General features: G+C 37.0%; 1 protein-coding gene across 3 annotated transcripts in view; it reads left to right on the top strand.

Annotated features, from left to right (window-relative positions):
* Positions 1-15,657, top strand: part of tbc1d4 (TBC1 domain family, member 4) — a 37,869-nt gene that overhangs the window by 14,181 nt on the left and 8,031 nt on the right. The window contains exons 8-14 of one of the 3 annotated variants that reach the window (XM_067408540.1): positions 1,098-1,217; positions 1,729-1,779; positions 5,152-5,357; positions 6,687-6,839; positions 11,535-11,686; positions 11,960-12,169; positions 14,745-14,906. In XM_067408540.1, coding sequence (XP_067264641.1) covers positions 1,098-1,217; positions 1,729-1,779; positions 5,152-5,357; positions 6,687-6,839; positions 11,535-11,686; positions 11,960-12,169; positions 14,745-14,906 — 1,054 coding nt within the window. Of the gene's footprint in view, positions 1-1,097; positions 1,218-1,728; positions 1,780-4,024; positions 4,908-5,151; positions 5,358-6,686; positions 6,840-11,534; positions 11,687-11,959; positions 12,170-14,744; positions 14,907-15,657 lie in introns of those variants that run through there. The other 2 variants (XM_067408541.1, XM_067408542.1) reach the window with 2 other exon arrangements.

Here is a 15,657-nt window from a genome sequence, read left to right on the forward strand (position 1 = left end):
CCATTCTTAATCTGTAGGGTTTAATATGGAGTTGGCCCACCCCTTGCAGCTATAACAGCTTCATCTCTTCTGGGAAAGCTTTCCACAAGGTTTAGGAGTGTGTTTATAGGAATTTTTGACCATTCTTCTAGAAGCGCATTTGTGAGGTCAGGCAGTGATGTTGGCAAGAAGGCCTGGCTCGCAGTCTCCGCTCTAATTCATCCCAAAGATGTTCTATCAGGTTGTTAAGGTGTTCCACAAAGTTGGGAGCATGAAATTGTCCAAAATATCTTGGTATGCTGAAGCATTAAGATTCATTTTCCTAATTAATTTCTCTGGAACTAAGGGGCCAACCCCTGAAAAACAACCCCACACCATAATCCCCCCTCCATCAAAATTCACACTTGGCACAATGCAGTCAGGCAACCGCCAAACCCAGACTCGTCCATTGGATTGCCAGACAGAGAAGCGTGATTCGTCACTCCAGACAACACGTCTCCACTGCTCTAGAGTCTAGTGGCGGCGTGCTTTACACCACTGCATCCGACACTTTGCGTTGCACTAGGTGATGTAAGGCATGGATGCAGCTGCTCGGCCATGGAAACCCATTCCATGAAACTGTTCATGAGCTAATCTGAAGGCCACACGAAGTTTGGAGGTCTGTAGCTACTGACTCTGCAGAAAGTTGGCGACTTCTGCGCACCGTGCGCCTCAGCATGCACTGACCCTGCACTGTGATTTTACATGGCCTACCACTTCATGGCCGAGTTGCTGTTGTTCCCAATTGCTTCCACTTTGTTATGATACCACTAACAGTTGACTGTGGAATATTTAGTAGTAATTTAATGAATAATAAGGAAAAGGAAATTTCACGAATGGACTTATTGCACAGGTGGCAACCTATCACGGTACCATGCTTGAATTCACTGAACTCCAGAGAGCGACCTATTCTTTCATAAATGTTTGTAGAAGCAGTCTGCATGCCTAGGTTCTTGATTTTATACACTTGTGGCCATGGAAGTGATTGGAACACCTGAATTCAATGATTTAGAGGGGCCAATACTATTGGGAATAGTATATACACATTCATTCTCACTTATTCACTTGTATTCCTGCAGAATGCTTCTAGCAGCACTCTGACCTCTGATAACTCCAGTGCGGGCCGCAATAAACTGGACCTGTTGAAGAACAAAGCCCGGAGTTCTTTGACAAGCTCCCTGGAGAACATCATCTCACGGGTATGTGTGTGTGTTGCCAGTCTATGTCTTATTGGTCTATGAATGGGGATCGACCCATTTACCCCACCCTTGTACTATGAATAATACCTTTGTTTAGTATAATAACTCGGCCATCTGCTGTATTTACTCACAAAGCAATATCAATGTGTAAGAATAAAGACCAGCTAAGCCTGAGTTCTCCATTAGACGTGTATGTTCAGTTAAAGGAACTTTTCACTAAAAAAGGAAACTTCTGTCATCATTTACTTACCATCATTTTGTTTCAAACCTGTATGAATTTCTTTCTTCATTTAAGCTCAAATTAAGATCTTTTTTGGATGGTCACTATCTGCTTATGTTACATGGAAATGAGCAGCATAAAAATTCCTCAAAATATCTTTTTGTACAGGTTTGTGAATGATGATTGACATGTTGATTAAATGATGACAGAATTTTTATTAAAAGTGTGTGTAAATGTAAATTTTGACATTCAAACAAGTTGCTTCATTTCGTGGCTATCTTTCTTCCCTAGGGAGCCAACCGTATGCGAATGCGTTTGGGCAGCATGGGAAGTTTTGACCGCGTGAGTATCACACAACACGTGAATATCAGGATCTGTCATTTTAGCCCCAGCTCTTGTTCTCTCCCTGCCAAGAATCACGTCTCTGTTCTGCTCCTGCCAGCAAGCATGTCTCGGTGGTGTCAATTACCACCACATGCTGAAAATAATACCAATGCTGTGTTATAATACACTACATGTTTTTCAGCATCAGCATTGGTAAACTGATTGAAGCTGCCCTGTCAGTTTTATTAGGGGGTCTCGTTTGTTGGGGTTGGCTTGTTTTGACCCTGTCCACCTCTCTGTCTCGGTGGGGTGTGAAATGTGAGGTGTGTGTGATGGTAAGCTTGGGTCTCTGGACTTCGTGGAAAACAAATCTTCACATGGCCTCAGAGGCACTGTCAATGTGAGCACCTTCTCTCGTGCTTAAACTCCAACTCTCAGTAACATGTTACAGTCCAACAGCTCTTAACTCTCTTCCATGTTCTGGATGTACAGAAGAGGATTAGGGCCAAGCAATAATAAAAAAATAAAACCATCTTGAGATTAAAGTTGTTAAATTTCGAGAAAAAACTTCGAGTCGAGATAAAATGTTGAGAATAAACTCGTTAAATTACAAGAAAATACTCGTTAAATTTCGAGAAAAAAGTCGAGATAAAATGATGAGAATAAACTCATTAAATTACAAGAAAATACTCGTTAAATTTCGAGAAAAAAGTCGAGATAAAATGATGAGAATAAACTCATTAAATTACAAGAAAATACTCGTTAAATTTCGAGAAAAAAGTCGAGATGAAATGTTGAGAATAAAGTCATTAAATTATGAGAAAAAAGTTGTTAAATTACGAGAACAAATTCGTTAAATTACAAATTTGTTCTCATAATTTAATGACTTTTTTCTCGTAATTTAATGACTTAATTCTCAAAATTTAATGACTTTTTTCACGTAATTTAACAAGTTTATTCTCAACATTTTATCTCGACTTTTTTCTTGAAATTTAACAACTTTAATCTCGAGATGGTTTTGAATAAGTTCTAAGAAATACAGTAGCTACAAAAAAGTTATCCTATAGTGAGTCTAAAACACTGAAAATGTTTGATTTAAATGCACCGTTCACCCAAAAATTTTAATTCTGTTATCATTTACTCACACTCAGTGTTGTTCGAAATGACATTTTTCTTCTGTGGAACAGAAATTTAATTAATGACAAATAAGTTTACTAAAAGAAGTGGTTGCAAAATTAATTGAATGGAATAAAATAATCAATAAAAATAAAATAAATACAGGGTTCTCAAGGAAAATCAGGAAAAATCAGGAAAGTTTATGTATGAATATTAGGGCTGCCTCCGACTAAACATTTTTTCTAGTCAATTATTAGTCATTCATTTAGTTAACTAATTGCATGTTTATACTAATTTAATTACTTAATTATATACAGAGGAGAATACCAAACCATAATGAGCATTTAGTATAAGCACAATATAGCCTATTCCGCACTCAAGCGCACACATAAAGCTTGTTGCAAAGCACCAGCAAAAGTAATGATTATGCGTCAGGGAAAATAGTAAAGAGACATTTTAATTATTTATTGTTAAACCGTTTTCTGAGATAGTGTTAGCTGCAAAGATGAAGTTAACAATGTTGCCTCGCCATCTCCGCAGTATAGTGAATGCGCCTGTAGAGAGATAAGCAGAGATTATTTATTTTTGATTTGAATAGGTTTATTTTAAAGTAGACATTTCAAGCTTTATATAATATATTTCTAATGTCTTTGAGGCAAGTAGCCTATACGCTGAGTTTTGGTTCATTTTTGTGACGCTCTCCAGTTCAGCGAACCCAAGACAGCAGAAAGCGCATCCTGTTTTGTTTTTACAAAGGCACAACATTTTCTTGTTATTGTGAGTTTACATAAAAAATAATAGTAGTTTACAGTTTCGAATGATGAACAAAAATGACAGAGTATTTTGTAAGTTGTTTCCACTGTTATCAGAAAAAATGCAAGTGATCGCGCCGGCGCCTTCATCTCATGCGGTAAGCGGGCTATACTTTAGCTTCCACACTCTGCACAAAGACTTGGATATGTGTCTAATAATTGCACACATTTATGTAGGTTAGCTTTAGTATGAGTTGCATGTTTCAAATGATTAGCCATATTTGAGGTCGATAGATGATAGACAAATGTTTGGATTTCCTGCCCGACATACTGTAATTAACACAAGGATGATCTGTCCCTCACGGACTGCGTGACTTTTACAATAGATTTTTTGTTCTGTGACTAACAGACTAATAAAAATTTTGGTCGACTAAGCCTCTAGTTGACTAACCATTAGTCGACTATTTGGGTGTCTGCTCTAAAAATATTATAACGTTTGTAAAGTTATAAAGTTTGTCAAGTTATGCTCTGCTCTAAAATATTCAGTTGATTAAATATTGCTTAACTTGCTTACAGTCGCAAGCCATAGTAATGTCTATGTCAGTGAACTTTCCTTTTTGATTTTTGTTTTTTTTAAATCCTTATTCAGAAATCAGAAACTGGAATATTCATGGAGGTTCATTGGTCAAAATGTGTGCAAACCACAGTTTGCTACATTGTTTAACAAAACATCAAACTAAGTGGCATCTGTAAACAATTGATGCTAATACTATTTCTCAGAAATAACTTCTCTTTTTCTATGCCATTTAAATAATTACTTTTAACCAACTGAACCCAAATTTATCAAACAAGAGAGCTATTATGTTGTTTGGATCATTTGTTTTTCCCAAATTTAGCTGTAGGCAGCTGAAGGAAGTGGACAGGGTTTGTGTGAGTGAAAGGAGAGAGCGTTGTGCAGCCGTTGCTGGTTTCCTGGCCCTGCTGTGTACTGACTCACAGGAGAGCATGGGTTCAGGAACTGCCATAGCACAAGGACAGGAAACAGAGTGAGGAAGAGAACCAGAGAGAGACCCTTCCTATAGACATCACAGTAAACAGCAGCCAAAAACCTCCATTGTGCAGCAGTCCACCTCCAGCGGCTCATGTGTGTGTGATGTGGCTCCGTGACACAGACTATTAACATACAATAGATCACAAAGTGTGTGTGCAGTACCGCCAATCTAGCCACTTCTGACTGGGGAAGCAAACGAGACTGGACGGGGAGAGGGAAAATGCTGGGTGAGTCAAGAATTAATAGTTTGATGTAGCTGGTGTCAGGTTAGTTGTTTTGCTTTGCTTTGTCTGAAACTTGAAGGTTATATACCCATATCTCAGTAAATTGTTTGTTTCTGTCTGGGATGGATTATTGTTGAATTTGAGGTTTGACTCATTGGTAAGCTGAGTTTGGCATATGTTGAATACAATATCATTGTCTTGTTGGCCCCAATTCGCTGACCCGGTTCATTATCTGCTCACCCTGCAGAGCGACTCTCCTGGTGACTCCCCACCTGGGACTCCACCCAGTTACCTTGAGGACGATCCAGATGCCCCACAGTTCCGTCGCCGGGCTCACACCTTCAGCCACCCGCCCATCAAGAAAAGGATCTCTTTCACTGAGGTTTCCTCCCAGGCCTGTAAGGCTCCACTGCGCCGGCAGCAGTCTTTGGCCCCAGAGCTGCTGCAGAGCAGGTAATGCATCACTTCCTGTTTGCTGTTTGATAGTCATTTATCTTTCCATCTGTTTTTCAACAGTCATATGATGTACAGACAGTCACAGCAATGTGCTGATGTGCTGAAAACAGCTTGTTGTGTTTATTTACAGAAATCATAAATATGCTTCAATATGTAAACTTGTAAAGTGACTGATTTTAGCAATGAATGCTTACATTTTCGAGTGCATGTGGCATGTCTATGTAGTTTTGGATTTGGCACTAATTCAAATAATTTAGAAAATTACTAAAACTAGAGAATTTGATGCTTATGTGATTTTTGTTGAATCTTGTGATCTACAGTATATTTGTTATTTTAATGAATCTGCATTTTAATGATGGGATTCTGTCAATTGTTTGAACATTTTAATTAAATGAATTATATTATATGGCAGATAATTCAACCAGTATCAGCATTTACTGAGAATTTCCCCCAAATGGGGACTTTATATTATTGTTTCTGGATATTATTTGGAAATTTAGTATATAGGTTAGGGGGCTTCAACTGGTACTTCACATTCATTTTACTTGAATGCATTAATTTTTTTAAAAATAATTAGTTGTGATATATTAACACATTAAATTGGCAGCTCTAGTTTTATAGTATAAGGAAAGAAATTATTTTAAGAATTTTTGTCTTTTTTTAATCACTTTAAATACAGATTCACTAAATCATTATAAAGATGCACTGATATTAAAATGCTGGTTGATATAAATTTTTAATGTAAATGCCAATAACCGTTACATAGCTGATATTAAAGCTGTTTTTTAATGTAAAAAAAGCTAAATCAAAACATATTAATTTTGAGGTCTGTTAAAGATTGTTTACCAGTGATTAAATTATTTTTTTATTATATAGTTCTTTTTTTTACAGGTGGTATATGACAGCAAAGGTAATCCAAATATACATACTGGTGGAAACGGCCGTGCACAATTAAATATCCAATATTAGCCAATATATATCCAGTATTGACTAAATAATAAAAATCACTAATATAACAAATGTTGTACCAATATATTCTCACCTAATAGATTTAATATAGGTAAAAAATATAATATGCTTCCGACAGCATATATATTTTTGTCAGAGTTTTTACTTTTTCAGCATTTAAAAAAAATGACAGTAAAAAAATAAAAAAATCTCCAGTTCTCAGGCAAAACCTAAAATTGTTATGCTCTTTCATCTGAAGAACTCTTTCATCTGCTCAGAAGCACTCATGTGTTCTTGATTGAGGTTCCATGGCAGTGTTTAGACCTCTCTAAAGTAATGTGTATTTGTTGTGGGCCTTTTATGTTTCGGCTCCCTCAGCACCATTGGTATCTCAAGAGTGCGCAGCGTCTCTGAGAGTGACTCCTACTTCAGTCTCTCATCCTCCTTCCACACCCCCACTTTCCTGAAAACCTTTTACCAGGGCTCCCTTGGCTCACTGGCCTCCCTGTCGGACAGCGGGAGTCTTAAGAGGTGAGAGGGGGCATCGGTCTCGGACTGTTTAGTGTGTCCGTTTCCCCCGGGGGTGCCTGAGGTTCGAGCTGATGGCGCCCTTCTTCTCTGCGCCTGTCTGTTTCTTAACCCAAAGGCTTCAGTCATTGTGTCGTCAGTTAAGAAGAACCACTTCTTTAACTTACTCTCTCTTCCTGTCAACAATGTTGGACTTTGTCTTTGTCCAATGGACAAGAGGGATGCTAAACCTCAATTGCATGTTGGCGTCTTTACTAACTAATGGTAAACAAAAGTGGTTATCATCTATATTGCATCCATCAACTGTCACATAACTTTCTTCTAATCTATACTCTATTGTGCTTAAATATTGATCATTTATAATTTGTGATATATTATGTTGGATGATAATTCAGAATTCATTTTTAAGGGAAAAAGCATTGCCAGGTTGGTTTGAACAGTTGTGATGATCTTTAATGGTGTTTTGATTTCTCTTTGTTCCTGATGGATTTTTTTCCCTCGTTTTTTGTAAATAGTTTAGAAGTAGTTCAGAATAGATACATCAGATATTCAATTATGCAAAGCAGGCATAAAATCATACTCTTGCTGGTTAAGTGGTTTTAGAGTGCTTGTCAACCTGCTTATCCAGATTGGGAGACCATCTTAAACCAGCTAAGACCAGTTTTATGATGGGGTTTTTAGAATTAGAGTTTGAAGAGATCTTTTAATTAAAACTTTCTGCAAAATGGCTCTTTAGATGTCTGAAATCAGAAACCCGAAAACATTATTACATTATTACATAAACACATACTCACATTTACATGTTAACAAAACTGATTTGATATTGTTAAAGGATGATGCAGTTCAAACAGTTAAAATCCTGCAAAAAAATCAATGTCAAGCGATGTGTGTGTCTCGTTTCATACGTGGAGGCTTTTTACATAACCTAAAAGGCACAGCAACAACAACAAAAAAAGATTTTAAGGATCAGAGAGGCAAATGGCCACATAAAATAAAAATGGGCCGTTTTAGCACAAAAAACTTGGCTAACCCTCAGAAAAAGGGAAATGTATGATACAACCCCTTTAACTGGTTTTAGAACATAAAATAAATAGAATAATTCACCCAAATCATTAGTGGCTTTCGCACTGGAGGAACGTTTTCATAGTTCCTCTAACTATTGGCGGAAGTACACACTTTTTGGTGTGTTTGCACCACAGGAACTGGGAACAATTTTAGTTATAGAAATGCCTTTTGTGGGGACTAAATTAGGGCAGGAGTGTCCAGTCCTGCTCCTAGAAGGCCACTGTTTTGCAGATTTTAGCTCCAACCCCAATTAAACACAACAGAACCAGCTAATCAAGGTCTTACTAGGCATACTAGAAACTTTCAGGCAGGCATGTTATGTCTGTTGGCTAGTTCCTATAACTGAGTTCTTACAACTACCTGGAGCTAAAAAGCCCCTGTTTATTCATTTTCATGTAGTTCCAAACCTGTATGACTGACTTTCTTCTGCAGAACACAAAAGAAAATATTTTAAACAATGTTGGTAACCAAACAGTTTTGTTTACTCTTGACTTCCATTGTATGGACAAAAAAAACCCATTGATGCATTTCTCAAAATATCGTCTTTTATGCTCCACAGAAGAAAGTAAGTCGTAAGTCGTAGGAACGAGGGTTAGTAAATGTTTCATCACAGGATTCATTTATGGGTGAAACATTCCCTTTAACAAAGCTTCTGTCATTCACACTAGTAAGTAGAGTTTATAGAAGCAGTTGTTAAGGGGCAAGTGTATTTCATACAGTGAAATCATGCGTAGAATATAGACCCCTTCCCATGGGTTTCTTTGCAGGACAGTAATATTTGACCAGGTTTTTGTGCTAGTGGCTTGAACTATGAACTCTCCTTCATCTGAACAACAGCCACCTTGGAATTACTGACAAATGATGTTCCTCTGTGTATTCGCCCTTCATTTGTTTAAAATAGCGGGCTCTAATGATCCAATGCTTTGAGTGTTCTGAAAGGAGGAGATTTAAAATGTCACATCCTTGGCCCTGCTCCGTTTTCTACAAATCGGAGAGAGGGTCCCTCTCTCTTTGTTGAATGTCTCCAGCTGTCTTTTCTAATTGGATGTCTAGCAGACCTGTCTGTTGAGCGGCAGTCAGGGTTGGTCCATTTCTCTAGCCAGAGTTTAATGCATAACATTCAAACCTGTTTCACGCTTTCACTAACTCCGCTTGAAGTGTCCTTGCTGTTGCTTGTGTATTGTTGTGGTAACTAAGCAAAGAGACGGACACAGGGAAAATAGACAGAGACTTGTGGGATAAAACAGATTTGATTATTTGAACATCTTGTTCCTACATCTGATAATAACAATCTATTTCAGCTTCTTAGATTTGGAACGACTTGAAAGATGTTTCAAGGGAATAATGGAAAAATAAGCTTTAGGTTTCTCTTAGCTTTTAAAGTTATTATAAACCCAAACTCTATTAAATGCATTATATATACACAGTGGTGTGAAAAAGTGTTTGCCCCCTTCCTGATTTTATTTTTTGCATGTTTGTCACACTTTAATGTTTCAGATCATCAAAACAAATTTAAATATTAATCAAAGATAACACAAGTAAACACAACATGTGTGAAAAAGTGCTTGCCCCTCACTGTTAAAACATAACTAAACTGTGGTTTATCACACCTGAGTTCAGTTTCTCTAGCCACACCCAGGCCTGATTAATGCCACACCTATTCGCAATCAAGAAATCACTTAAATAGGACCTGCCTGACAAAGTGAAGTAGACCAAAAGATCCTCAAAAGCTACACATCATGTTGAGATCCAAAGAAATTCAGGAACAAATGAGAAAGAAAGTAATTGAGATCTGTCAGTCTGGAAAAGGTTATAAAGCCATTTCTAAAGCTTTGGGACTCCAGCGAACCACAGTGAGAGCCATTATCCAAAAATGGCGAAAACATGGTGAACCTTTCCAGGAGTGGCCGGCCGACCAAAATTACCCCAAGAGCGCAGCGACGACTCATCCAAGAGGTCACAAAAGACCCCACAACAACATCCAAAGAACTGCAGGCCTCACTTGCCTCCAGTTAAGGTCAAAGAGACTGGGCAAAAAAAAAAGTTCCAAGACAAAAACTCCTGCTGAGCAAAAAGAACATAAAGGTTCACCTCAGTTTTGCCAGAAAACATCTTGATGATCCCCAAGACTTTTGGGAAAATAATGTGGACTGACGAGACAAAAGTTGAACTTTTTGGAAGGTGTGTGTCCCATTACGTCTGACGTAAAAGTAACACAGCATTTCAGAAAAAGAACATCATACCACCAGTAAAACATGGTGGTGGTAGTGTGATGGTCTGGGGCTGGAACTGGAAGACTTGCTGTGATAAATGGATGCATGAATTCTGCTGTCTACCAAAAAAATCAATGTATATAATATATATAATCAGTGGTGTTTTAAAATGAGGCAGCAAAGTCCTTGATTTTTTTTATTTTTTTATTTTAATATATCAAATGTAAATTTATCTCCCTGTTACACAATTTTCTTGGTTAAATAAACATTACATATAAAGAGAGACCAAATACAATTCTAATTTGTGTTTTTCACTATGTAACTATTTACTAAAACCAAGTATAAATTTCATCAAGATAGTGTTTTTATGCATGTTTACATTTATTCCTAAATAAGAGGCTAACTAAAGGCAGTAACAATTTAAACTATATATAAAAGTTTATACTAAAATATAAGTTTGGTTTTTAACATGACATGTTGCGGTAAGGGGGTGAGTTGTTTACTTACTATTTAATTAGTCTTCCCATTAACACCATTGGTGTCTTCATTCAGGCCGATTCGCATAGAACGCTCATGAAAACAAGAGCTGTGATTTTATTGCACAAACCAATCATATCCAATCATAACCAATCATATCCGATCATAGCACGATCTTCCGTGACTTTCCCCCATTCATTCTCATTTGCCCCCCATAAAACCCACTGCATGCTTTAGGGGTTCTCTTTTATTTCTATGAGCTGAAGGGAGGCATGAGAGACGTGGACTCCCACTGTAACTTTACCTGCGGGTGTCGCTGTTGGACAGGGTTTCTTTTGAAAAATTTGTGACTTTCACTTTTTTTTTTATGTCAAATTTTGTAATATTTGCTTTGTTTTATTTTTGTAATATCGATTATTTTCTCATCCAGTTTTTTTGAGGAGTCACTGCCTCCCTTGCCTCCTCGGAGGAAACGCCCCTGATATATATAAGAAGAACATCAAGTTTTTTATGCTCACCAAAGCTGCATTACAATATTTGATTACAGTAAAATGCATTAAAAACAGTAATACTGTAAGATTTTTTTATTTGTTTTTGTACATAAGTTGAGTTGCGTTGCACAAGTATTTTTTAATGTGTTGCAAAGTTTTTGTGCATTATTCAGTTAATTTTCATTCTGTTCACTTCCTAATAATTTTTCTTGTTCCTCAAAAACAAGTAATCTGTGTTTTATGTAGCTTATGCATGAAACTAATTAACATCTATTATGACTCTTTAAATGCTCTGCTTCTTATTGCTTATGAGCTTTTGCTTAAATGTATTAATGAATATATATTGTGTATTACCTTATAACTGGTTTAACCACCTGTATTGAGCACACGTTCAAAAAATGTTGCTCTGTCTTTTCATTTGAATAAGCGTGTGTTGTTTTGTTTGTCTGTAGTGGTAATGGGGAGGGCAGGAAGAGGTCTCTGTCAGGTTGTAGCACCGATTCTTTGACCTTGGTGCCTCCACGCAGAGTTTCTTGGCGCCAAAAGATTTTCCTGAGGGTGGCGTCACCCATGAACAAACCTTCCACTTCTATGCAAAACCTGGGTAGGTACACATGCTTGAGCGTACGCACAGACAAGCAGACAGGTGCAACGTTACACCCTGTTCTCCCAGCAGTCTATTTATAGTAAACATTGCAGCATAAATCATTGTTCGGCAAGCTTTAGAACTTCAAGATAATTCTCCCTTTTACTGAGATTCAAGAAAAAGAAACACCCTAAATGCACAGTTCTCCATTTCTTAAATCACTTTTATTAACTTCCCATGCCATTTGAGCATGGGTCTTAGACATTTTGGTTAGCATCTGCTGTTTTCCAGAGCACATGGATGGCCGGGAGCTGCTGCCACTTTCTCCTCGGGCTTTGAACCAGGATCAAGACCCTCAGGCCAGCCCCCTGTCCCCAGAGCAGGGCTTTGGTGGAGAGAAGGGCCGGCGCAGCCCAGCTGACTACAGGGCCCTGTGGAAGAAAGCCATCCATCAACAGATTTTGCTCATCCGCATGGAGAAAGAAAACCAGCGCCTGGAGGGTTAGTGTTTCTCCTTGTATCTCTCTCTCTTTATAACCTTTCTCTTATTTGGATTCTCTCATAATCGTGCAGACCCACTTCACTGGGTGCTGTTCGTTCAACCAAAAAACAAACAAACAAAAAAAAACAAATCTGTCATAATTTTCTCACTCTCAAGTTTTTCCAAACCCATTTGAGTTTTCCTTTCATGGAACACAAAAGGAAAAAGATAGTTTATGTATCTTTTTCCTAAATAATGACTGGAGCAGTCACCAGGGGCTTCCAAATTCAAAAAAGTGCAAAAAGTACCCTGAAAACCCATAAACTTGGGTGTTATATTCCATTTCTTCTGAAGTCACATGATAGGTTTGTGTGAAAAACACACACTATACACTCTATACTTACACTGTGTGGAAAAGTGGAGCTTAGAGCAGCATTGTTATTGTTAACTGAACTGTTAAAATATTGTCTTTGTTGATTGAAATAAAGCTGAAATAAAATAAAATAAAATATAAATATTAGATGAAAAACACTAGAAATGTTGCCTTGACAACTTACTGAAACTGAAGTACTAAAGTGACTATCAAAATGACTAACTTAAACTCAAAGATAAATTTAAAATTGTACAAAACAAAACTTGACAAAATGACAAACGTGCATTACAAAATTACTGAAAGTTAAATAAAATAAAACCTAAATAAAACTAAAATAAAATGAAAACTGAAAATATACAAATAAAAGCTAATTCAAAACAAATACTATAACAGTACATAAATAATATTAAAACATCAGTGGCTTAGACTGTCTAAAGAGATTTTAAGATTGACTGGCTTAAAACATCTTTTTGTGTTGCTCAACAGAAAGTTAGTCATACAGGTTTGGAACAACATAAGGGTGGGTAAATAATGACCAGAATTTCATTTTTAGGTCAACTATCCCTTTAAATATTTCCAGTAGCTCAAACAGTCGAGCATGGTACTAGCAAGGTTAAGGTCATAGGTTTGATTCCCAGGGAATGCATGATCTGATAAAATGCACCTAACATACGAGCAAGTCAGTTACAATGTAAGTCACTTTGAATGAAAGTGTCTGCCAATTGCACAAATATGTAAACCTACAGCAGTAGTCCAGCGTTCATGGTACATTGTGGAGTCACGGGAGAGGGAGTGTTTCCTCCCGTCACTCTGATTAGACTGTTGTTTTTGCCCTTGCCTTATTTTAAGAGGGGCAAGTGCCACTGCGTCTATTTTACATTCTGGAGCAAAGTTAATTATAGAAGAGAATGTCGATGACGTTCACATTCTACAAGAGTGTGCTCTCAGTTCTGTGACCTCTGGGCTGCATATGTAACCCTAGTCTTTAAGAAATAGTTTAATAATATCAGTATTTCAATCAGTTTCAAACACATTATGAAACGTTAATGTTGTGTATTAGTTCAACTTTGCTTTGGAAGAGCCAAGCAAAAAGTATATGAAATATTGCCCTCTGTTGGCCAAACAGAATCACACATGAGACTCAAGTCACTTCCTCTACCCTTTTACTTTTTCTGTCTGTTTTTGTGTGCTCTTGGATGGGCTGAACTTAACATGTCTGAGTAGAAGGTAAGAAAATACAGCCGCGACATTGACGTCTTGCTTGAACAGGCTGAACTTCGGGCAGTTTCAGTTGGCATGATATTGTTTCACTTCAATGTTGTATACAAACCAGCATAAGGCAGTTAGCTACATGTTCTCCAGTATCGATAAACAATAACAATTGGTTTTTAGGATACAATTTTCTCCTGTCAAATGAAATAGTTGCAGAATTGCATCAATCCAGAGTCTAAAAGGGGCATATTCTCTTATTCATCTGCACAGATGTTCATGTATTCTTTTATCTTGGATAGTACAAATGTGTTGTGATGCTTTAATGTTACTGTAAAAGGCCATGTCTTGATATGCTTTGCATTTTGTCTAAAGTTTCTATTGAAATGCAGAGTATGTAATATTCCTCGATCTATCAGCAGCATGCTATATGCACGCTTGCCTGTGAGGCTTCCATTGTATGTGGATTGCTGTAAAGGCACTTGTATTTTTATTTTTACAAACTGAAACTTAATAAATTAATGTCTGCATGACTTTCAGTGGCTCTCAACTGGATTTGCTTGTGTTGGAAATCAAGTGGCAAACCAATGTAATACCAAAATTGCAAATAAATGTTATTTAAATAATGTGATGAATGGCTTTTTTGCATATATGAATTGTTTTAAGAACATATATTATTGTAATATGCTCTTAAAATAATATCAGTAAAATCATATACTGATACAATAAAATTCATATTTTTAAAATAATAATTACTATTAAAAATTGCATAAAATAGCATATTTCCCCCCTTCTGTCCACATTTTTGAGTCCCAACCCACCACTTGAGAACCAGTAACTTCTGCCTCTGTTAACAGCAGGTGATGCACATGATGCCTCTTCATTTTGACACTCTGAATGTCATTTTGTTCTCTCTCTTTGCATCTAAAAGCACTATATTAATTACTAGTTATTCTAATGTTAGTCTGAATTAATAAATGCTAAACCTGACTAGAAGTTTTCTCATCCTGCAGCCAGCCGTGATGAATTGCACATTCGTAAAATGAAGCTGGACTACCAGGAAGTGTGTCAGTGCTCCAAAGAGGTGCAGGCTGTGTGGGACAGGAAGTTGAGCAGCCCCTGCCGCACTAAAGTACAGTGGGACAAAGAAGAGATTCACAGTGCCGTCTGCCAGGGTAAAAACTGATTACTTCAGTCATTAAAACCCAAAGATTTTGGTCTCTGGTGTACTAATCTACATTATCTTTTGTTGTTACATAACTTGTTACATAGTTATAGAAATACTTACACTATCGTTCAGAAGTTTGGGGTGAGTAAGATATTGCTATTTTTTTTTAATTAATTTTTTTATTCAGCAAGGCCACATTAATTTGATCAAGAGACAGTAAAAGTGTTTACATTGTACAAAGTATTTTAAATAAAGGGTGTTCTTTTAAACTTTCTATTCACCAAAGATTCTTGAAAAACAAGTCAACGGTTTTCAACATTAATAATAAGAAATGTTTCATGAGCACCAAATCAGCATATTAGAATGATTTCTGAAGGATCATGTGACACTTCAGCTTTACCATCACAGAAATAAATTACATTTTAAAATATATAATAAAAAAATTACAGCCTGTGTGAGTACAAGAGACTTCTTTCAAAAATATTAGGAAAAATCTTAAGGACCCCAAACGTTTAAACTGAAGTGTAGAAATTTGAAATAGTTTTGCTCTTCTAAATTCTAAATCACTTATTCCCAAAGGCGGGGTCCCGACCCACAAGTGGGTCGCGGGAGATTTTGTATGGGTCGCCAAGTCGAGCACTATTTTTCATTGTGCTTGTAACACAGTTCGTAGATACGGGAAGAAGGAGGCGGGAACCGGCGAACGTTCAACATAACTTTAATACCAAAATAAACAAAGAACAAAACGAAAGTAATGC

The sequence above is a fragment of the Chanodichthys erythropterus genome, chromosome 14 (genome assembly GCF_024489055.1).
Source record: "Chanodichthys erythropterus isolate Z2021 chromosome 14, ASM2448905v1, whole genome shotgun sequence".
Classification (NCBI taxonomy): domain Eukaryota; kingdom Metazoa; phylum Chordata; class Actinopteri; order Cypriniformes; family Xenocyprididae; genus Chanodichthys; species Chanodichthys erythropterus.